The following is a 22,038-nucleotide window of genomic DNA, read 5'->3' as shown; positions in this document are numbered from 1 at the left end:
TCAAGTTTCCATTCCAAGGCTTTTAATCTGTAGTGTGTGTACTTCTTGTTTAAAAAATTCAAAATTAGCACCTTTATTTTTGAAGGAATATGCTGCAACTGATGACTGGTGAAATCCAATTACTGGAGACAATGCTCATGAATGCAAATAATTCAGCATGCAGAGATGATCTCCTCATCCACATATTGTCCAAAAAAATATTAGTCTACTGAACCTTATGCCCTTCAGAAGTGTTGGAACTGTAACTCATGGACTTCCCGGTCACCCCAACATCTTACATTCTGGTGAGTTGGCAGTCCCAAGAGTTCTAGAAGGAATAAGGTTGGGCTATATCAAGACTAATTTGCCAATACCAAAAGAGGGAGCGTGTCCTTTTTTCAATTCTCCAAAAAAAAGAAAAAAAGAAAAAGAAAAGAAAAGAAAGAAAGAAAGAAAAGAAAATTCTACATGGTGGACTTGACCTGTAATATATGTACAAGTATAAGGGAATAGTTGGGTTTCTCACGTGAAAAGGTTTCTTTTGCTCCAAAAATAAAACTGAGCATGCTTCATCTTATTGTAGTGGAGGCAGAGTCAATCATGGGCACGCTGCCTCTTCTTTTAGCATGATTCACTGTTGCTCCCTCCATCGGCACGAAGATCAATAAGGCAGCGTATCTTGACTGCTAAGAAAGATGAAGTCAGAAGCCTGAGCTGCAGTGCTTCTTCAGGCTGTCTTTTCAGAACAGAGAGGGTGTTTTTCTTTCTGGCCTAGTGGGCTCAGTGCTTCTTCACATTCTGGAAGGTAGAGATCGCACATCAAATAGCCAAATGCCATTTCGGATGGATTCAGACACGGGTTGTGCTGTCCTTCTGGCTGCTCATGACTTCACAAATTTTCCCCTGTTTCCAGCCAACTTTCATCTTTTAGCTCCTCTGCCTGTCCTTCAGAAAACTTAGTGGGAGTCCCAGCGTGATCCATAAACATGTTGGGTATATCTTTGCCAAAGTAAATTTTGCTGTTGGAGGCAATTGCTTTGTATTTCATTAACTGCAAGTATTCTGGGGTCAGTTTTAGCTGCAAGGAGAGAGAAAGAGAGCATACCCACAAATCCAGTTATGAAAAAGAGTTTTCAAGACTTCTGCTCAGTCTTTGGATTAAATTATCAATTGTGTGGCTTATAATACTTCGAAAATACAAAAATAGAGCAACATAAATATACAAGATAAAGCTAAAATGAGGCTGGTTAGTTGATTCAGCCACTGCCTTACTGTGTTATATAAATAGGCTATTGCATTCAGCCAAAATAATAGTTTGTTTAAATATAGCATAATATCCAGACACACTCTGAACAAATGGGGCTTATCCAGTGGCTTCTGGTCTTTGCGATTATGGTGACGTGCAGACAACAACCTATATACATACCTGCCCTTTGTGTCCCAATCAGGATCTCATGGCAACGCGACAGAACGCAATCAATGTTGCTAGTTTTTGGGTAAGATCTATTTAATTTGTATATATTTTAATATTGTATTTTGTATTTTAAATTTTATATCATATAGTATGTCTTATTTTAATTGTGATGCTTCAGACACAAATGAACCAACAATCTGTACACAGGAGAAACATACTACTAATCTACATTTGAGATTTAGCATGTTGTATAAATATCTTCTCTTATGTATCTTATAATATCTCAGTGCTGTGGCTGTAACTATGATGTGGGGTCACATGAGAGAAACATCTACTTCTGTGTCCAGGAGGAAGAGGAAAACCTAGCATGGTTTGCCAGCCACAAACTGGTCCATAAATAAGTCAATGGTTAGCAAATAATCAAGAACAACTTTTTAAATCAATAAGATTTTTTGAGTCACACAGATTCCATCCAGAACCTGAGGATGGAGAAGCTCAGACAAGGGGACAACCGCAGTGAAAATAAAGATCAAAACAACTGTAACATTTTGCAGTTGCAGCATCCATAAACTGAGCTCCAGGCCATGGAAGCACAGCGGAATGTCTCACCTTGTTGGCTTCTGCTATCTTCATGGCCGTGTAACATTCAGCATCCGCTTTCGCTTTTTCTCTGGCAAGGAATGCAGCATCTGCAAAAAGAGGGGAGGTGGAGGTGGGTGAAAAAGACTTCCAAACACAGAGAAGCCTCAAGTGACCCTGAATTTTAAAAGAGGAGGAGGAGAAGGAACAGGCATTTTCTAGAAGAAATGCTGATTTGTATCTTCAGAATTGGTCAAATAGTTTCCATCTGAAGTCATTTTTTTCTTTTAATCTTGATCAGAACAACAAGAACAAAAAGATTACAGCCAATCATTAAGAGAACAATCTGGAGGAAGAAATGAAGCAGAGCAGAGCGGTTTTCCTTAACCTGATATCCTGCAGACATTCTGGGCATCATCATATTCAGCAGATATTGTGTAGTATGAAGGGCACTAGGTTAGGCAAAGCCGATCAGTGATAAAAAGAAATCTGAACAGAGAGAACATGCTCCAGTTAAAAACTCAAACTTTTCTGTGTGAAATCTACTGGTAAATCAGATGCTTTTCAGAATCAAGTGGAACAGATTTAGTTTAGACTCTTCTAGTTTCTGAGCAAAAGAGTCAACTCTTCCCCCCCCCCCCAGTCAGTGAGGTAGAGATAGTTGGAATTAAGATCTGGGAAATGTGAATTCAATTCCCTATAAAGCGCATGGCTGAAAGACAATACTGATGGAAAAGTAGAAAGAATTATGATTCTGCCTACATTGACAAGCATGTCACCCTCCACTTCCTACTTCCACTGAAATATTTGTGCCCAGTGCAACCATAATCTATTGCATAATCTTCTACCCCCAGGAAAACAAACAAAAGTGTTAGAGTGTTTTGATAGTTTGCAAAGCTATTATTCTAAGAGAAAGAATTTCCAAGTTTAGAAAGCCAATTCATAAAGTAACTGCTAAATAGGACCACAATTAAGCCCTAAATTTCTGTTGCTAAGCAAGACAGTTAAGTGAGTTTTGCCCCACTTTATGAATTTTCTTGCCACAGTTGTTAAGTGAATCACTGCAGCTGTTAAGTTAGTAATACGGCTGTTAAGTCAATCTGTCTTCTCTGTTGACTTTGCTTGTCAGGAGGTCCTAAAAGATGATCACATGACCTTGAGAGCCAATTGCCAAGCATCTGAATTTTGATCGTGTGACCATGGGGATGCCACAAGTTGAAAAAGTCATAAGTCAAGCTTTACTATATAAAAGCAATACAGGTACTGCTCAACTTACAACAATTTGTTTTAGTGACAATTCAAAACGACAATGGTACTGAAAAAAGTGACTTATGACTTTTTCACACTTACGACCATTGGAGCATCCCCATGGTCCCATGATCAGAATTCAGATGCTTGGCAATTGGCTCATGTTTATAATGTCTGCAATGCCCTGGGTCACAGGATCACCTTTTGTGACCCCCTGACAAGCGAAGTCAATGGGGAAGTCCATACTCATGCGGTTTTGACACACATCCATCCATTAACACCTCCATGTCTGTTCATATACCAATGCACAAATGTCAACAGCCGAAAGTGTGTGCAATTCAAGGATATACAGTACAGTACCCAATTGCCAGAGCAACTACATAAGTCTGAACAAAGGCCCAAGTTCGCTACTTAGGATACAGCTGGACATCCTGTCTCCTCTTCTTCAATCGCTTAAGATACAGCTGGATCGTTTCAAAGGCCTGGCACTCAGCAACACCTCTCGATGTAAAAGCAAGCTATTAGCCCCCTGCCAAGGCCTGCCTAATGAGAAGCTGCTGCTCTGTAAACTGCTAATTAACTCCTTGGGGACATGCTGCATCGCCTGACAAGGTTCATAATGAACTTAGATTAGCAAACCAGTGCTTGGAGGCCGGCCAGAGGAGCCTTTTCCCTGCACCAGCAGCTTATTCCAAAAAAGGGTCAACAAATGGGAAATCCTCATGTCAGCATCTCCTTCTTACAAGGGAAGCTTGAAGGCTTTGGCTCGGTGGCACAGCACATGCTTTATAGGCAAAGTGCCCAGGTTCAATTCCAGCTTGTGATGCAGAGAAAAACTTGGGTTTAAAATCCTTAAGAGCCAGTGCCAATTGGTAGAGATATCACCTGGACAACTTGTGATCCAGATGCCAATCCCATGTAACTTCAAGCTAATTTCAAAGCCTGTGCATGAGGGTGAGGTGGGGTAGGGAGGCTCAGAGATATTTGGATTGTTTTTAAGGCCTTCAGGTTGGGGGAGTGAGGGAAATTGAGAGAAAGGAGGAGTAGCCGATTCATTCTGCCTCATTTGTTGCATGGTGGTTTGCATGGTTAGGACGCTGAGTTGACAAGTAGCAAGCCCATGTTCGAGACCCAAATGCTAACATGGAACGGGGTGAGTTTCCATAATTTTCTCCAGTTCCCGCTGACTTACCAGTTCAAAAGTGTGCATTTGTAAGTAGGTAGATAGGTACCACTTCAATTGGGCACATTAATAGGAACATGAAATCAGTTTTCAACTGAGCATTCCCTGGGCAACAATGATGTCACCAGCTAGTCCTTTCAACCAGGAAGCAGCCTAGTGCCTCTGACAAAAGTGCAATGCCATTTTTTAATTTATTTTTGTCATAACAGTATATATAAGCATTAATATGAAATAACTATATAATATATAAGCATATATTGTTCAAATCTGCCTGCTGCACATTCCTTAAATGGAAGTTAGGAGAAACTTCTAATGGTAACAAGCAATGTTAACAGTCAGTTTTCTGATTCTTGGTTTAATGGCAGTTCAAGAAGGATTTAAAAGTAATGAGTAGCCTTTGCTGGAGGTTTTCAAGAGAAGCTGAATTGTAACTGATGCTTTACTTCGGATTTTTGCACTAAGCAGGGGTTCGAACTCAATAATCTAAATAGTATTCTTTCCACTCCATGATTCTATGATTTACCTCCTTATTGCTTAAGGATCAAATAAAAACTGGAATAAGCAAGGAAAAGATTCTTCAAATGTCAGTGAAATGGGGAGAGGCTTCTAAAGCTGAAGACAGACGAATAGGGTTAAATAGAAGCAAATCACAAGATGCTGCTTCTACAGAATTACATCATACTGATTCACCCAAAACAAAATTATTTCCATTAACATCATTAAGATTTTTGGAATTTTCTTGTTCTCTCTGTAAACTGGATTTATCTCTTTGTTAGTTTTCTGGTGATCTTCAAACAGGGAACACAGTGGTTGAAATCCTCAGACAGGACAAACACCTCTAAGACACTGCTGCTTACCTTCAATCTCAGATATTCTCTTCTCTGTTTCTTTTTCCATCACCTTCTGCCCATATGTTATCTCAGCCACCTGAGCAATTTTTTCTGCTTCTGCATAGGAGAGAAAACACACACAATTATTCCTCCACTGCCTCTGTGGGTGCTTCCCCCAAAGGGTGCTTAGAAATGACAACTTATACACCTTTTCAGGAGGTTTTTTTTCCTCTTTTCTTTACAAGGGTGGCTCATATTTTAAATTAGGCTTTCTCTATGATCTCTGATGAAGTTAACTACCCCAAAGGAAATTACGTCCTGTCTCCCTCATACATTTCACAAACTACCAAAGTATTTTTATACTCTCAGAGAATTCACAGCTTGCAATCTAAAATCATTCTGAGCTTATATCCAGTTTGGTTCAGGTCCAGTGGGAAAAATACTCCCTTAGTTATATGCACAATGTATATTTCTTAACCTCTCCTTTTGATCTCCCTCTATATTCTTTTGGAAAATGCAGTCCACACAGACAAAACAAGAAAAACCACCTTTTATGTTTTGCATAATTCTATAAGAATATTCATACATGACAACAAAAACTGCAAACCAACCAATGAGTGCCTTTTTGCGTTCTGTTTCTGCCTCTTTCTCCACAACTTTCTGCTTCTGAGCCGCAATCAACAGTTTTGTCTTTTCACTCTCCCTAGAGGGGACCAAGACAGGCTTTAGCTAAAGGATTAAAATGACTTCCATAACAAAAGGCATCTTCAAGTTACTGAACGGATTAGAATACATACATATATAGAATAGTACTTAGACTTATATACCGCTTCACAGCCCTCTCTAAGCAGTTTACAGAATCAGCCTTTTGCCCCAACAATCTGGGTACCCATTTTACTTACTTCGGGGATGGAAGGCTGAGTCAACCTTGAGTCAATGAGACTCGAACTGCTGGCAGCTGGCAGTCAGCATAAATAGCCTGCATTCTAACCACTGCACCACCACTGCTCTTATAAGCACAAATAATAAGCACAAGAGATACTGCAGATGGCTCAAACTGAACATTCATTCATTCCATTTCTATAGTAGCCCATCTCAGTCAATGACTCTTGATGGCTTACAATTTTTTAAAAAAGCAATTAAAAATACTAAAAACATTTTAAAACACTAAAAACATTCAGATTAAATATACACAAGGGCAAGATACTTGGCTAGTTAGCAATACAGCCAGCAAACAGGGCCCTTAACATATTCAGCAGATAAAACTGAATGAGCAGTGTGTGTTTTACCATATGTCATATGACTGTAAGTCTATAGTCCTATAGCGTATGTGTAATTTATGCACACATACATGTAGCCACTATAAAGAAGAGGATTTCAGAAACTTACATGAGCTCATAATTTCTCCGAATTGTTTCTGGGATGTTTGGCTTTGTAACTCGGACCGCCTGATTGAACAGAAAAAGTGAGCATTATGAGGAAAGACTCTCAAAATGACCACAATATTAAGAACCACACAGCTAACTGTTCAAAAATAAAGGCTTCCTGAATCTGTGAATAGGAACTAGTAAGAATGAAGCAACAAAGGAAAGACTAGCTATCAGTTGGACAGAGCTCATAAGATGTTTCAATAACTTCTTGTTTAGCTAAGCAACAATTTTTTTTATAATTTTATAATCTATTCAGACATATAAAACTAAACATGGAAGTTGCCTAGACCAGAACTTGAGACACTTCCATTAGGAGAAAAGTACAACCTAGAACCAATCTAGAACCAATATTTTGTCATCATGTTTGCAATAATGGCAGAATCTCTGAATTTCAAATTGGACAACATCAAGATTAGTTTGCAATTCTCTCTTCTATCCCAGTGATTCTCAAACTCTCTTTCAGGGAGTCCATGAAACCAACTAAGTAATAAATATTTTAAATTTTCTCCATTTTAATATCTAAATATTGTTAGATATATCCCGCATTAGCCAAAGCTCTTTGGGGTCCCTCAATCATTTTTAAGATTGTGAAGGGGTCCTGAAACCAAAATGTTGAACATTCTATCCAGTTTTGCATCAGAATTTTGTTCTTGGGCTATATTCCAGTGTTTTTCGTTACCTGTATGATGAGTCCTGGAGCCATCGTTGTCAGATCTTGTTGGAGCGCCAGTTTTAGGTTTTCATCAATCTGATCTAAGAAGGGATAAAGCAAACAGACAAGACAATATTGCTGCAATAAAATGGGAGAATATGGATGACAAGGCACTTATTCTATGGAAGGAATTATAGGTTATTGAAACAATAGTTCCTTTGGAAGCAGGTGGGTCTCACTTTCAATTCCAACTCCCTTTATACCAAAGATCACAGAAAATGTATGGATTTTCAAAATTTGCTGAACTTCCAGCAATATTAGCCATGAACATGAATACTGGGACTTACAATTCAGCAATATTTTAAGAGTATCAGGGCCACTGATAAGGAGATTATAATCTTCGACCAAACATTCATTTAATCAATGACATTTTCCAATGTTTCTTTACTGCTAAATAATTGTAGAGGTAAAAAAATGCTGCAAATTTTCACTCCTGCCTCATCAGCTAGATCTGCCAAAATTCCTGATTATGAAACCCTAAACTACAAAACCACTATTTGTTTTCAATTGACTGATTTGCCTTCTGAAACATAATGAGGGTAGGTTAATGAAAATATGTAATGTACTATTATGCTCTAGTTCTGGGTTCAAAGGAAATGATGTATCCTCACATTGCAACATTTAATTACTTCCACTAAGACTAGCTAAAAGCACCATTAATTTTTGAGATAGATTTTGTGTCATCAAATTGGCCTCTGCTCTTAGCAACCACATATATTTTCTCTGTCCTTAACCTGGTCTTTCAAGTTTTTCAATGCTGCCATTAATGTTAGGAAAGTAAAATCTATTGCTGTGGATTCAATGATTTAACAAATATGCAAACCCCTAAATGCTCTCAATTACGGGAAAGAGAAAGGAAGACAGCTTAATGAAATTCACAAACCTAACCCTTAAATTCCTCTCATTCTAGAAACATTGTAACCCCAACAGTTCTCTTAAGGTATTTTAATTCAAGTGTTGTGCACATCACGCAGAAGACACTCACCAAACAATTCAATATAAACTTCCTGAAGTGTGTGAACACTGCAAAACTGGTTCAGTTCATGGTGGATCTTGTTGAAGATGAGAGCCTTATCATAATCTGCAGTATAGTTCTTTACTATATCATAGACTAGGGAGAGAGAAAAAGGGGTGTTAAAAAATTGTGCAGACAAGAAATGGCATCTCATTTGTTATCACTTTAGCCATGGTTTGAGAACGGGAAAAACTCACTACTCCTCTCCAGGCAACCAAGAACCCTGGGAATTGGGTGATTAAAAATAACCCCTAATTTTATTTCCTTAGTATTGGTTCATACGATTTATCTTCCTTCCAGCACAATTGGTGCAGCCATCTCCCACAATAAATCTGATCCCAAATCCAGCTCTGAAAAAGAGGTTGGCAGTAATAACTCACCTGCACTTTGGATCAGGAAGTTCACAACCTCAATTCTGTCAAAATAGATCATCACTCCTCCGCTGCAGGAAAAAAAAAAATCAAATAGAAGAGAGAGAGGTGAGCATCTGCTGGGATGAGTCACGTGGAAGAGAAGCAACGTTAAGAGCTGTGCTAATCTCCCTTGCCAAAAAACCAGGAGTTTGGTAGCACCTTTTCTGACAAACGGCTTTTATTAGAAGGCAAACGTTTTTCTCATGTACGGCAACACCTTTTAATAAAATGCATTAGTTGGAAAAAAGTGCTACCAAACTTGATTGAAAGAATAAGGTGTCAAGAGGTAGCTCAGAAAGTAAACTCTACCTGCCCCCAAACACATGCAGTGCTACTTTGTTTAAAAAGGGCAGCAATTTTAGATTGATTGGTGCACATTAAGACTACTGCAAGAGGCTTCTCTGTGGTTAAGTAAAAGGAAAAAGCGCCATCTAGTGGTAGAGGCAGGGCATTCTTTGGATTGATAGAACACAAACAGGCCTCCCTCCCATCTGAGTGAGAAAATAAAGAAAGCAAAGGTAGTACCAATAGTAACTTTTGATACCATCGACCATGGTATCCTGCTGCGCCGGTTGGAGGGGTTGGGAGTGGGAGGCACCATTTATCGGTGGTTCTCCTCCTACCTCTCCGACCGGTCGCAGATGGTGTTGACAGGGGGGCAGAGATCGGCCGCAAGGCACCTCACTTGTGGGGTGCCGCAGGGGTCGATTCTCTCGCCTCTCCTGTTCAACATCTACATGAAGCCGTTGGGCGAGGTCATCAGTGGCTTTGGGGTGAGTTATCATCTGTACGCTGATGATACTCAGCTGTACTTTTCCACCCCAGGCCACCCCAGCGAAGCTGTTGAAGTGCTGTCCCGTTGTTTGGAGGCCGTACGGGTCTGGATGGGGAGAAACAGACTCAAACTCAATCCATCCAAGACGGAGTGGCTGTGGATGCCGGCATCCCGGTACAGTCAGCTGCAACCGCGGGTGACTGTTGGGGGCGAGTCACTGGCCCCAACGGAAAGGGTGCGCAACTTGGGCGTTCTCCTGGATGGACGGCTGTCGTTTGAAGACCACTTGACGGCCGTCTCCAGGAGAGCTTTTTACCAGGTTCGCCTGGTCTGCCAGTTGCGCCCCTTTCTTGACCGGGATGCCTTATGCACGGTCACTCATGCTCTCATCACTTCTCGACTGGATTATTGCAATGCTCTCTACATGGGGCTACCCTTGAAGTGTACCTGGAGACTTCAGTTAGTCCAGAATGCAGCTGCGCGGGTGATTGAGGGAGCACCATGTTGCTCCTGGGTAACACTACTCCTGCGCAGTCTGCACTGGCTACCTGTGGTCTTCCGGGTGCGCTTCAAGGTTTTGGTTACCACCTTCAAAGCGCTCCATGGCTTAGGGCCCGGGTACTTACGGGACCGCCTGCTGTTTCCACATGCCTCCCACCGACCCGTACGCTCTCACAGAGATGGTCTTCTCAGGGTGCTGTCCGCCAAGCAGTGTCAGCTGGCGGCCCCCAGGGGAAGGTCCTTCTCTGTGGGAGCACCTACCCTCTGGAACGAACTTCCCCCCGGTTTACGCCAATTGCCTGACCTTCGGACCTTTCGCCGGGAACTGAAAACTTATTTATTTATACAAGCGGGACTGGCCTGATTTTTAAATTCTAAATTTTAAATTTTAAATTTTTAATGGTAGTTTTACTGGGTATTTTATATGGTCAATTGGACGGTTTTAATTTTGGCCTTTTATTGAATAAGTTTTTTAATTGTTATTGTAATATGTATATTAACTGTTTTAAATGAAGGCTGTACACCGCCCTGAGTCCTTCGGGAGAAGGGCGGTATAAAAGTTTAATAAATAAATAAATAAATAAATAAATAAAATAATATTGCCTTGGGTACAATCCCAAACCAATCGGAGCAGGATTTGAACATCATCGGCATTTACAAATTCACCATCAGTCAATCGCAAAAGACAGCTTTATTTGGAACAGCTTACATCCTGCAACTATACCTCTAACACAATAAAACATCAATATCTGCCTATCCCACTCAGGTCCTGGGGAAAGGCTTGATAGTTGCATAAAAATGGCAAATCCAGTCTGAACATCTGGCTGACTGTGTGACAAACCATAATAATAATAATAATAAAAATTGCATTGAAATAAGATGCCTGGATGAGAATCCTTCTCAAACACCTACATCATCAGGATTGGAAAAGGGGGAGTTTGTAGTATCCCACATGGGCTCCATAAATGGGAACATATAGAAATGAGGGGTGAAATTCAAATAGAAATTGGTGCCCTCTGAGTTTGGTTGATTTCTTGCAGAGACTTCATGATATTACCTAATTTGGGTAACAAAATGTCTGCAAGCTCAGAGAGAACCAAAGGCCCCTCATTTCAACCCTCTATCGAAAATAGAAATACAAGCAATGATTACATTAATCAAGCTACATAACTTGGTTTTTTTTAGTGAAATAATTGCAGCTTTGAATGCCAAATATCTTAACTCCAGGTTTCAAGACCGACAAACCTACTTGCATTTTTATGTCATAAAAATGAGCCGCGGTGTGGCTCAGGCTGTAAGAAGCCTGTTATTAAAACACAGCTGCCTGCAATTACTGCAGGTTCTAGTCCCACCAGGTCCAAGGTTGACTCAGCCTTCCATCCTTTATAAGGTAGGTAAAATGAGGACCCAGATTGTTGGGGGGGCAATAAGTTGACTTTGTAAATATACAAATAGAATGAGACTATTGCCTTATACACTGTAAGCCGCCCTGAGTCTTCGGAGAAGGGCGGGATATAAATGTAAATAAATAAATAAATAAATCTTTAAATACAGACTTCTAGGCTGTGGTATTAATTTTTTTAATATTGCCTTTATCATTTTTATAACTAACTTAAGGCAAAGAACGTAGCTAATACTCCTTCCTCCTCCTATTTTCTTCACAACAACAACTTTATGAGGCGAGTTGGGCTGAGAGCGATTGACTGGCCCAAAGTCACCCACCTGGTCTTCATATCTAAGGCAGTATTAGAACTCACAATTTCCTGGTTTCTAGCCTGGTGCCTTGATCACTAGACCAAACTGGTAGTTACATGGACAGTCAAATACAGGATCATAGATACAAGATGATTTCATTTCCTACTTGTGTCATCTTATCTGAAATCAGCAAAAATAACAGCACCACATTTTCTGACACATTTCCCTCTATAAACAGGAGGGAAGCACTAATCAAAGTTACAAAACAAATTCTAGGTTTATGTGCGAGAAAGCCTTCCTCCACCTGTGGAGAAGATAAATCTAAGAAATGGCAGATTTCACTGATGGGGCTCCAACCTCACCTTGTGCCACATGGAACATTCTTTACTTCATCTGTTTGTAAGGTGGTCTAGAAAGTAGAAAGAAAGAGGACTATTAAGGAACTGCTTTTCTTAAGCTGAATTTCACTTCTGCAATAAGAAAAAAACTTTTCTCTGAGATGGAGATAAGCTGACACTCACATAATCTTTTGGGGGGGATAAACAGCCACAGGAAACAAGGTACTGTTGCATAAAGAAGGTCACGACTGTGAAGAGATTCATCTTTTTACTTTTCTCCCTGACTTGGAGGAGGATTTTTAAAGTATTGTGCTACAACTTATTATTTACTGATGCCAAATGATGTTTCTTGTCCCAGGAGACCAGAAAAATAATTTTGGGGAGTGCAGAGTGTCATGGGCTGTAAAAAGTGGTCTTGATGTTACCCATCTTTGCACAGTGGCTTGCATAGCTCTTTGGTCCAACTCAGGTAAATGCCACCCATTTGGCTACATCGAGTTCTACATGATTATCTTAGCCCCATCTTCTCTGCAACCTATCTGAGCCAGAAACAGACTGGCCACTCCAAAAGTTGCTCAACAATACTTCAAGACAAATATATTCAATGTGCAGGTCTGGAAGATAAATCTCTTACCCCTATTGTGAAAAAGTGGAAGATCTTGTTTGAAAACAGGTTTACGGTCCATTCAGATAAGACAGAAGGAAAGAATGTGAAGGAGTTGGAAAATGTGGCACATGCAAAGAACAACTTTGCTTGCAAGTCTGCAATTTTAAGAATAACTTTGCAAGAACTTTGATATAGGCTCATTACAGAGGTAAAATGCTTAATATAACAGAAAATATATACATATTACGGGACAATAAAATAATAATCAGTTTTCAGCAAATGAACCAGCAAACATGTGGAAAACTCTTAAAAATATCACCGGCTATGGCAAACCTCCTTCCCAGGCTGAAGGTAATCAACAACTGGCAGATGACCTGAATGAGTTTTACTGCAGGTTTGAAAGGAAACTACAGCCACCTATCTCCACAACCCCCATCTCAGACACACCAACAACAGCCAAGCCTCCTACAACTGACCCCATTTCATTGGGTTCACAACCCCTAGTGATCACAGAAAAGGAAGTGCAGGACCTATTTCACAGACAAAAGCCAGGAAAAGCTCCAGGCCCAGACAAGATAACTCCTTCTTGCTTAAAAGTCTGTGCTGACCAATTGGCCCCCATCTTCACCCATATTTTCAATAAATCACTAGAGATGTGTTATGTTCCTTCTTGCTTCAAACGCTCTACCATCATCCCAGTGCCGAAGAAGCCCACCATCAAGGAACTGAATGACTACAGACCAGTTGCTCTAACATCTGTAGTCATGAAAACCTTTGAAAGGCTAGTGCTTTCCTACTTGAAAACCATCACGGATCCGCTGTTAGACCCCTTGCAATTTGCATACCGAGCAAATAGATCAACAGATGATGCTGTTAATATGGCTCTGCACTACATCCTACAACATCTTGAGTCTCCAAAGACCTATGCAAGGGTCCTTTTTGTAGACTTTAGTTCAGCATTCAATACCATCATTCCACACATTCTTCTAACTAAGCTAAACCAGCTACAGGTACCTTGTAAGTGGATCACAAGCTTCCTAACAAACAGGAAGCAGCAGGTGAAGCTAAGCAAGATCACATCAAATACCTGTACAATTAGCACAGGGGCCCCCCAAGGCTGTGTGCTCTCCCCACTTCTCTTCTCTCTGTATACCAATGACTGCATCTCCAATGATCCTTCTGTTAAGCTACTGAAGTTCGCAGATGACACAACAGTGATTGGTCTCATTCAAGACAATGACGAATCCGCATATAGACGAGAGGTCGAACGACTAGCCTTGTGGTGCAACCAAAACAATCTGGAACTGAACACACTCAAAACCGTAGAAATGGTGGTAAACTTTAGCGAAAACCCTTCCATACTTCCACCTCTCACAATACTTGACAACACAGTATCAACAGTAGAAACCTTCAAATTTCTGGGTTCTATCATATCGCAAGATCTAAAATGGACAGCTAACATCAAAACATCATTAAAAAAGGACAGCAAAGAATGTTCTTTCTGCGCCAACTCAGTAAGCTCAAACTGCCCAAGGAGCTGCTGATCCAGTTCTACAGAGGAATTATTGAGTCTGTCATTTGCACCTCTATAACTGTCTGGTTCGGTTCTGCAACCCAACAAGAAAAACACAGACTTCAGAGGATAATTAGAACTGCAGAAAAAATAATTGCTACCAACCTGCCTTCCATTGAGGACCTGTATACTGCACGAATCAAGAAGAGGGCCGTGAAAATATTTACAGACCCCTCGCATCCTGGACATAAACTGTTTCAACTCCTACCCTCAAAACGACGCTATAGAGCACTGCACACCAGAACAACTAGACACAAGAACAGTTTTTTCCCGAAGGCCATCACTCTGCTAAACAAATAATTCCATCAACACTGTCAAACTATTTACTGAATCTGCACTACTATTAATCTTCTCATAGTTCCCATCACAATCTCTTTCCATTTATGACTGCATGACTATAACTTGTTGCTGGCAATCCTTATGATTTATATTGATATATTGACCATCAATTGTGTTGTAAATGTTGTACCTTGATGAACGTATCTTTTCTTTTATGTACACTGAGAGCATATGCACCAAGACAAATTCCTTGTGTGTCCAATCACACTTGGCCAATAAAAATTCTATTCTATTCTATAAGGGGCAGTTAAGATGTAAGTCAATCTGGGAAGTAAGTAATAGTAAAAATAAATAAATAAACCTTATTGCCAAATAACAGTGTCCCACAGTGTGCCACAAACATAAAACCTGCTTTTCCACTGGACGTAAGAATTAAATAAACTGGAGTATGTAAATAATGTTTGTGTCACAAGCTCGTATATGTCTTGTCTGATTTATATGAATTATGTATTATTATATTATAGTAAACCGCCCAAAGTTACGTCTTGTAAGATGGATGGCTATATAAATTTGATTAATAAATAAATGTGAAGTTTATAGCTTACTATAATGAATGATGGTTATTGCAAACTAGAACTCCTGGTCATGGAAAGCAACTGGAAACCAAAACTGCGTATTCTGATTCTCCTCTGGAGATAAGGTAGGATTAGACACAGTTTCAGACTAAGATATGATTATCATGAATGGAGAATTGAGATCCAAGAATAAAAGGTTACATTACAAATTTAAGCATGGGCGCAATTCCTCTTCATGCCACATTCCATTTTTATTATACCTTTAACCACCTCAAGCATTCCCCACATTATGTTCCTTACCCAAACAACTTGCAATAGAAAACCTGGACTCTGAACTATAGGGTGTGGCAAGCTTCTTTCTTCCTTTCACAAGTTACTACATAATGAACCACTTGACAAAACAGTTCCTCAGGCTTGCACCCAAGATATACAAAGAGCATTAAAGAGTTACATATTAACAAAATCGCCCCAAGATGCATTTAGGAGAATCTTCCATGTGACAGTTTCAAGGTATAAATGTAATCTGGCTTCTAGATATCTATACTTTAGTAACAACATGTTGAATCATGTATTTAAATTTTCCAATCATTTAGGAGTTGATTTGCTTATCCCCAACAAAATGTACAACAATTACGAATATTGAGCTATATAAACTAAAATGACACTTCATATTGTTGAGACTGTGAATTAGAATCTACCAAGAAATGTCTATTCTAAAGTAGCATTCAAAACTACTCTGACACAGTTAGTAAGAGATCTCTGTGCTTCAGTCCAAGAAGACAATTATATATAAAGACAAGATACCTGTACTGATTTATAGGACGTTATGAAGGGGAGCATTAGATGGAAACCAGGTCCACTTGTAGATGTCAGAAGTGCTCCTCCTCTGTAGGGAAGAAAGGTATATATTTAAACAGATAATGCTCTAGTTCTTTGACCAGCAATTTCAGCCTTTTGACATCCCCACCAACCAATTCCAAATTATGTAGTGCATTAAGAAATTCAAAGCTTGCTTTCTCATCATCACGTTTTGCCTGTGTCCTTTTCTCAAAGCATTATTTACAACATTTGTATAGCATCCTACAAACTGAAGACCGCTCACCATAAATACAATTACACTGACCTTGCACCAACCTCAGGTTCAAAGCCAAACTTTTCATCCTAAATACTCAAGTTTTGTATAAAAGGAGGGGGTGTTCTCTAGTGCCAAAAGACCACAAGTGTCCCAAGCTAACTACTCTGGAGCTACTATTTTGAAACATGTACAAGCAATCTCAGTAAGCGTATTCAGAATGAGATGCATTTGCACACAGTCCTCAAATGGTCCAAGAGAAGCAGATTTTCACAGCTATGGTATTCAACTTAAAGAACACTCTCCTAAAGAAAGTTATGCATGGCACCAGGTTGAAGTGAAGGAAAAATCTGCATTTGTCATTTATTCAATCTTGCAAACCACATTACTTAGCACACATGCAACAATACAAAAAAGCACAGCTCCTTCCAAGTATCTGTCCTTACCTGTAGTAAACACCAATGTGCCCTTCTTCAATCTTGTGTATTGCAGAAAAAAGAGAAGCTGCCACTAGGCTAGCAGCCAAAGCTGCAATGGCACCTAACTGAGTCATCCCTGAGAAAGTAACCTGAGAAAAGTAAAAAAAAGGAGCAAGATAAATACTTATGTGAATCTGTGCAAGACACTTTGGTTCTCTGCTTTGGGACAAGCTGTCCTGTCTAAAGTTATAGTTAACCTTACATGATTAGATCACATGATAAAGATTTCCTTGCATGACTGGATCAAGGTCCACAGACCCAGCATACTTTTTCCATCAATAGCTAGCCGATTGTTCTCCGAAAGAACTGGAAATTTGGTTACATATTTACCTTTAGCATTTGATGACCAACCCTACTGCCACCGAACATTCAGACTGTTTCATGTCATAGCTAAAATATATGTTAACCTATATTTCTTACTAAATTTGATTAAAGTACTTGACATCCTACAACCCCAGTTGCTTTTTAGGGTAGCAGGGGCAAACATTCAGTCCTCTTGGCAACAGGAATCAATTTCACATAATCAGTGGTCAGGGGCCCAATGACATCTCATAAACTAGAAAGTGAATAAACCAAATTTCTTTTCACATCAAGGAGCCCAACTTTACTCATCTCTCCAATATAAAGCTTTATTTGTCTAATTTGCCAGTTTTACCAACACCAGGTTATTGGAAAGTGTCTACAGTATCAATTTTATTCCTTAATGTTTTGTCAACTACAGCATTCATGTGAAATAAAAATGTGATCAGAAGAGAACTGTAAAAATTGGTCTGCTGATTGAAACTTTTTCTATGTAGGATCTGATGCTGAACATTCAAATAGCGCCACAGGCTTGTTCACCTTTTATTAAACACAATCCATTAATAAACTTCTCCAGCACAGACTCTAAGAAAATCTGTAGCTGTTGGCATGTTCTTCATGCAGAAATTAAGAGTTTCCTGTGTCTCTAAAGGCAGGACTAGTATCACAATGTGGAAACAAGAATTTGGCTAAAGTAAAACACTTTACACTTACACTTTACACTGACTTTAAAGTAAGTGTAAAAAATTTCCAACTGTGGAATAGACTACTGCAAGTGATAGGTTCTCTCTTTTGATATTAAAGCAGTGATTGTTATATATCAGTGATAAAGATGTTTAAGCCTCAACAACTTGATTCTAATTAAATATATTGATTTGCAATTCCCAGAATTCCCAATTTCTAGGCAGCACTAGTCAGGCAAGAGAAATTCTGGTTTACGGATGAAGCAGAGAATTGGACTACCCCATCATCTTGTTCAGTTCAAAGATTCATTTTGCACTTTCCCATTGACTGTGCTTGCATTTTTTCTATCAGTAGGACCCAATTTCTGACAGATACTACAGTTGCTTTGTGATGTTTTTTTCAAAAAACTAGCAGGTTGCAAAGAGCAAACAACCCCTAACTGCTACTGCTTGCCTCTCATTCAAAATCCCCAGAAGCCTTCTGAGTGACTCACAGAAGTGCCCAAGTTGCCAGTTCTTTGAATTTTCAACCACTGCTAGTGATAAGGAAACCAAGCAGGAAGAACTTAAAATATCTTTTCAATTCTGGTAACTTATGCTTCTCTCAGCTTGCCAAATACCTCTTTAGATTTTATTTATTTTATTTATTTATTTTTCGCATTTGTATACTGCCCTATCTCCCTAGAGACTCAGGGCGGTTCACAGCCAAATAAAAATACATATAAATACACAATAAAACATCCATTAAAAAACTTATTACATAAGGCCGAATGATTAAAAATAGCAATACAAATAATAAAACCCCATTAAAACCAAATTCAAAATTTAAAATTCTAGTCCAGTCCTGCGGAAATAAATAGATGTGTCTTAAGCTCGTGGCAAAAGGTTTGAAGGTCAGGAAGTTGGCGGAGTCCTGGGGGAAGTTCGTTCCAGAGGGTGGGAGCCCCCACAGAAAAGGCCCTTCCCCTGGGTGTCGCCAGTCGGCACTGCCTGGCCGACGGCACCCTGAGGAGTCCCTCCCTGTGAGAGCGCACGGGTCGGTGAGAGGCAATCGGTGGCAGCAGACGGTCCTGTAAGTAACCCGGCCCTATGCCATGGAGCGCTTTGAAAATAGTTACCAAAACCTTGAAGCGCACCCGGAAGGCCACAGGTAGCCAGTGCAGTCTGCGCAGGAGAGGTGTCACATGGGAGCCACGAGGGGCTCCCTCTATCACCCGGGCAGCCGCATTCTGGGCTAACTGGAGCCTCCGGGTGCTCCTCAAGGGGAGCCCCATGTAGAGAGCATTGCAGTAATCCAGATGAGACGTCACGAGAGCGTGAGTGACCGTGCATAGGGCATCCCGGTCTAGAAAGGGGCGCAACTGGCGAACCAGGCGAACCTGGTAAAAAGCTCTCCTGGAGACGGCCGTCAAATGATCTTCAAAGGACAGCCGTCCATCCAGGAGGACGCCCAAATTGCGCACCCTCTCCATTGGGGCCAATGACTCGCCCCCAACAGTCAGCCGCAGCTGCAACTGACTGTACCGGGATGCCGGCATCCACAGCCACTCTGTCTTGGAGGGATTGAGCTTGAGCCTGTTTCTCCCCATCCAGACCCGTACGGCTTCCAGGCACCGGGACAGCACTTCGATAGCTTCGTTGGGGTGGCCCGGTGTGGAAAAGTACAGCTGAGTATCATCAGTGTACAGCTGGTACCTCACACCGAAGCCACTGATGATCTCACCCAGCGGCTTCATATAGATGTTGAACAGAAGGGGCGAGAGAATCGACCCCTGCGGCACCCCACAAGTGAGGCGCCTCGGGGCCGACCTCTGCCCCTGTCAACACTGTCTGCGACTGATCGGAGAGATAGGAGGAGAACCACCGATAAACGGTGCCTCCCACCCCCAATCCCTCCAACCGGTGCAGCAGGATACCATGGTCGATGGTATCAAAAGCCGCTGAGAGGTCTAATAGGACCAAGGCAGAGGAATAACCCCTATCCCTGGCCCTCCAGAGATCATCAACCAACGCGACCAAAGCCGTCTCTGTGCTGTAACCGGGCCGAAAGCCGGACTGGAACGGGTCTAGATAGACAGTTTCATCCAGGTACCGGGGTAATTGACATGCCACCACACTCTCTACAACCTTCGCCGCGAAGCGAAGGTTGGAGACCGGATGATAATTACCTAATACAGCTGGGTCCAGGGAAGGCTTCTTGAGGAGAGGCCTCACCACCGCCTCTTTCAAGGCGGCCGGAAAGACCCCCTCCAGCAAGGAAGCATTCGTAATCTCCTGGAGCCAGCCTCATGCCACCTCCAGGAGGGGCACGAGTCCAGTAAACACGTGGTGGCATTCAACCTACCCAGCAACCTGTCCATGTCCTCGGGAGCCACAGGGTCAAACTCATCCCAAACAATCTCACCAAGACCGCTCTCTGACGTCTCACTTGGATCCACCCAATTTTGGTCCAGACCATCCTGAAGCTGAACGATTTTATCATATAGATAACCACTAAACTCCTTGGCACGTCCCTGCAACCAAATAGGTAACCAAAAAGAGATTAATCCACAAGTACGCCTATGATTTATAGCATACCCAAACGGCAGGAAACACACATTAAGCAATCAGTTTCTGTGAGCTGCAGCTGTAGCAATGATATACCCATTATTACCCAATTCTAAATTTCGACTACAGCTGAAAAAGAAATGCAGTACCCACCAGTTTCATGAATAAAATTCCAATAGAAGAGAATGAGATAAGTTGCAAAAGTCACAAAGCTCAAGATTTGTTGACAATGAACTGTGACTGCTAAATAATGGTGTTTATATGCATGAATTAAGCTTGATTACTTATCAAATGAACCAACTTTAACTTGTTCAACAAGTCCTGGCATAGTGAAATCAGGCATATTAACCTAGTCTCCTGACTTGTTAATGATTTTTTAAAAAGTTCACCTGGCACCTTTATCTGTAAATGAATTTCTATTCTTCCCACCTTAACTATTCCTTTAGAACAGCAATGTCCAACCTTGGCAACTTTAAGACTTGTAGACCTCAACTCCCAGAATTTCCTGGCCAGCACCTCTTAAAAGTTGCTAAGATTGGACAGTCTGCTTTAGAAAGACAACTGTTTCATCCTTTCCGGCTTCTCTGCCTCCTTCCCCACCCCTCATTTTCTTCAGATTTCAAAGACAAGATTTTATTGTAAGGTATCTGTTGAAAAACATATTTTAAAAAAAACCCCACAAAAGAATTCCTTTTGATGCATGCATCTGCAAGCACCAAGACTTAAGCTCTCAGTAACCATGGAGCTGAGAGTTTACTTTCACCCAGCCATTCTCATTCCAACGAATCTCGCAGGACTGTGGGAAGATTCCCAAAGAAAGACACTCCTCCCCCAAACCTCTCGAACTCTTCAGAGAACAAACAGGATATAAAAACAGTTCATAAGTAAATGAGAGCAGAGCCACATAACAATACAGGAAAGCGCTGTCGAAATTGTTCCACTAAAGAAAAAGGCAACAGACTTTTCCAATAGGAGTCGAAAAGGGCTACCTGGAAATTTTTGTACGAGGTTTTTGCAACACCCCTGGAAGGCCCAGATTGGGGAAAGCCGACTGGAAATGAAAGGACCTGGCGGTGCCTTAAGCGCAGGACAAAATTTGCAGCTAAAAACTGGGACGGTATTATTATTTATGTCCCCCCCACCCCGCTAGTATTGCGCGCTGCCCAGAGTTCACTGAAGTTGGGCGGCCAATGCTTTCAATAGAGAATAAATAAAAACAATCCTCATCCTTATTTCTTCCCAATGAAAGAAACGGGCCATCTAAAGGGGCGAGAGAAGCGAGGAGGCGGCCTAGAGAGAAGCACCCGGTTGGGGAGGGAGGTAGAGATAGCAACGAGGGACTCCCTACAGCCGGAAAGAAGGCGGAGGCCGGCCGGGTGCACCGCCGAGGGGAAGGAGAGGAAGCGAGGCGCCGGCCTAGCGGAGGAAGACAGCCACGCGGACTGCCGCGCTTCACAACCCCAGCGCACTTACGGCCGCCCGCGCCTCCTGGTGCTATGGCCGCCCTGGCTTCCGGGTCAGTCGCGCGCCTGACGTCATCTCCCTGCGCCGCCGCCGGCAGAACCTGTTGGACGTTCGCCCCGCCTCCCTGAAGTATGGCCGTTGCTGCCTTCTTCTCTCCGACAGAGGGCGCGAGAGCCCTTGGAATCGCTTCTTCGCCACAGACTCTAGTGCCTTATTCTGCGTGTTACCCGGAACGTCGGAATGGTGCCCCGAGCCGTCGTTTGAAGTAAGAAGCGCGCGTTGAACTGAGCGGGCAGGCAACGGTGCGGAGACGCGTTTCCCAGACGGCGGCTGCCTTCAACCTCGTC

At 41.5% G+C, this 22,038-nt stretch overlaps 1 protein-coding gene across 2 annotated transcripts; it reads right to left on the bottom strand.

Moving 5' to 3' along the window:
* Positions 1-21,756, bottom strand: ERLIN2 (ER lipid raft associated 2). 2 transcript variants are annotated; one of them, XM_058194304.1, is made up of 12 exons: positions 21,701-21,756; positions 16,665-16,786; positions 15,951-16,032; positions 12,137-12,183; positions 8,771-8,832; positions 8,361-8,486; positions 7,343-7,416; positions 6,623-6,681; positions 5,845-5,936; positions 5,261-5,350; positions 2,003-2,082; positions 1-1,057 (listed from the first exon to the last, which is right to left on the bottom strand). In XM_058194304.1, exons 2-12 carry the CDS (start codon positions 16,769-16,771, stop codon positions 869-871), a joined length of 1,008 nt encoding a protein of 335 aa, XP_058050287.1. In that variant the 5' UTR covers positions 16,772-16,786; positions 21,701-21,756; the 3' UTR covers positions 1-868. The 2 variants fall into 2 exon arrangements, with proteins under 2 accessions (XP_058050287.1, XP_058050286.1); XM_058194303.1 differs by lacking the exon at positions 21,701-21,756 and adding an exon at positions 21,217-21,683.
* Between the last annotated feature and the right edge of the window lie 282 nt (positions 21,757-22,038).

Source organism: Ahaetulla prasina, chromosome 9, assembly GCF_028640845.1.
Source record: "Ahaetulla prasina isolate Xishuangbanna chromosome 9, ASM2864084v1, whole genome shotgun sequence".
NCBI lineage: Eukaryota > Metazoa > Chordata > Lepidosauria > Squamata > Colubridae > Ahaetulla > Ahaetulla prasina.
Note: the sequence above shows the minus strand (reverse complement) of the source record. Positions and strands in the feature narration are given on the sequence as shown.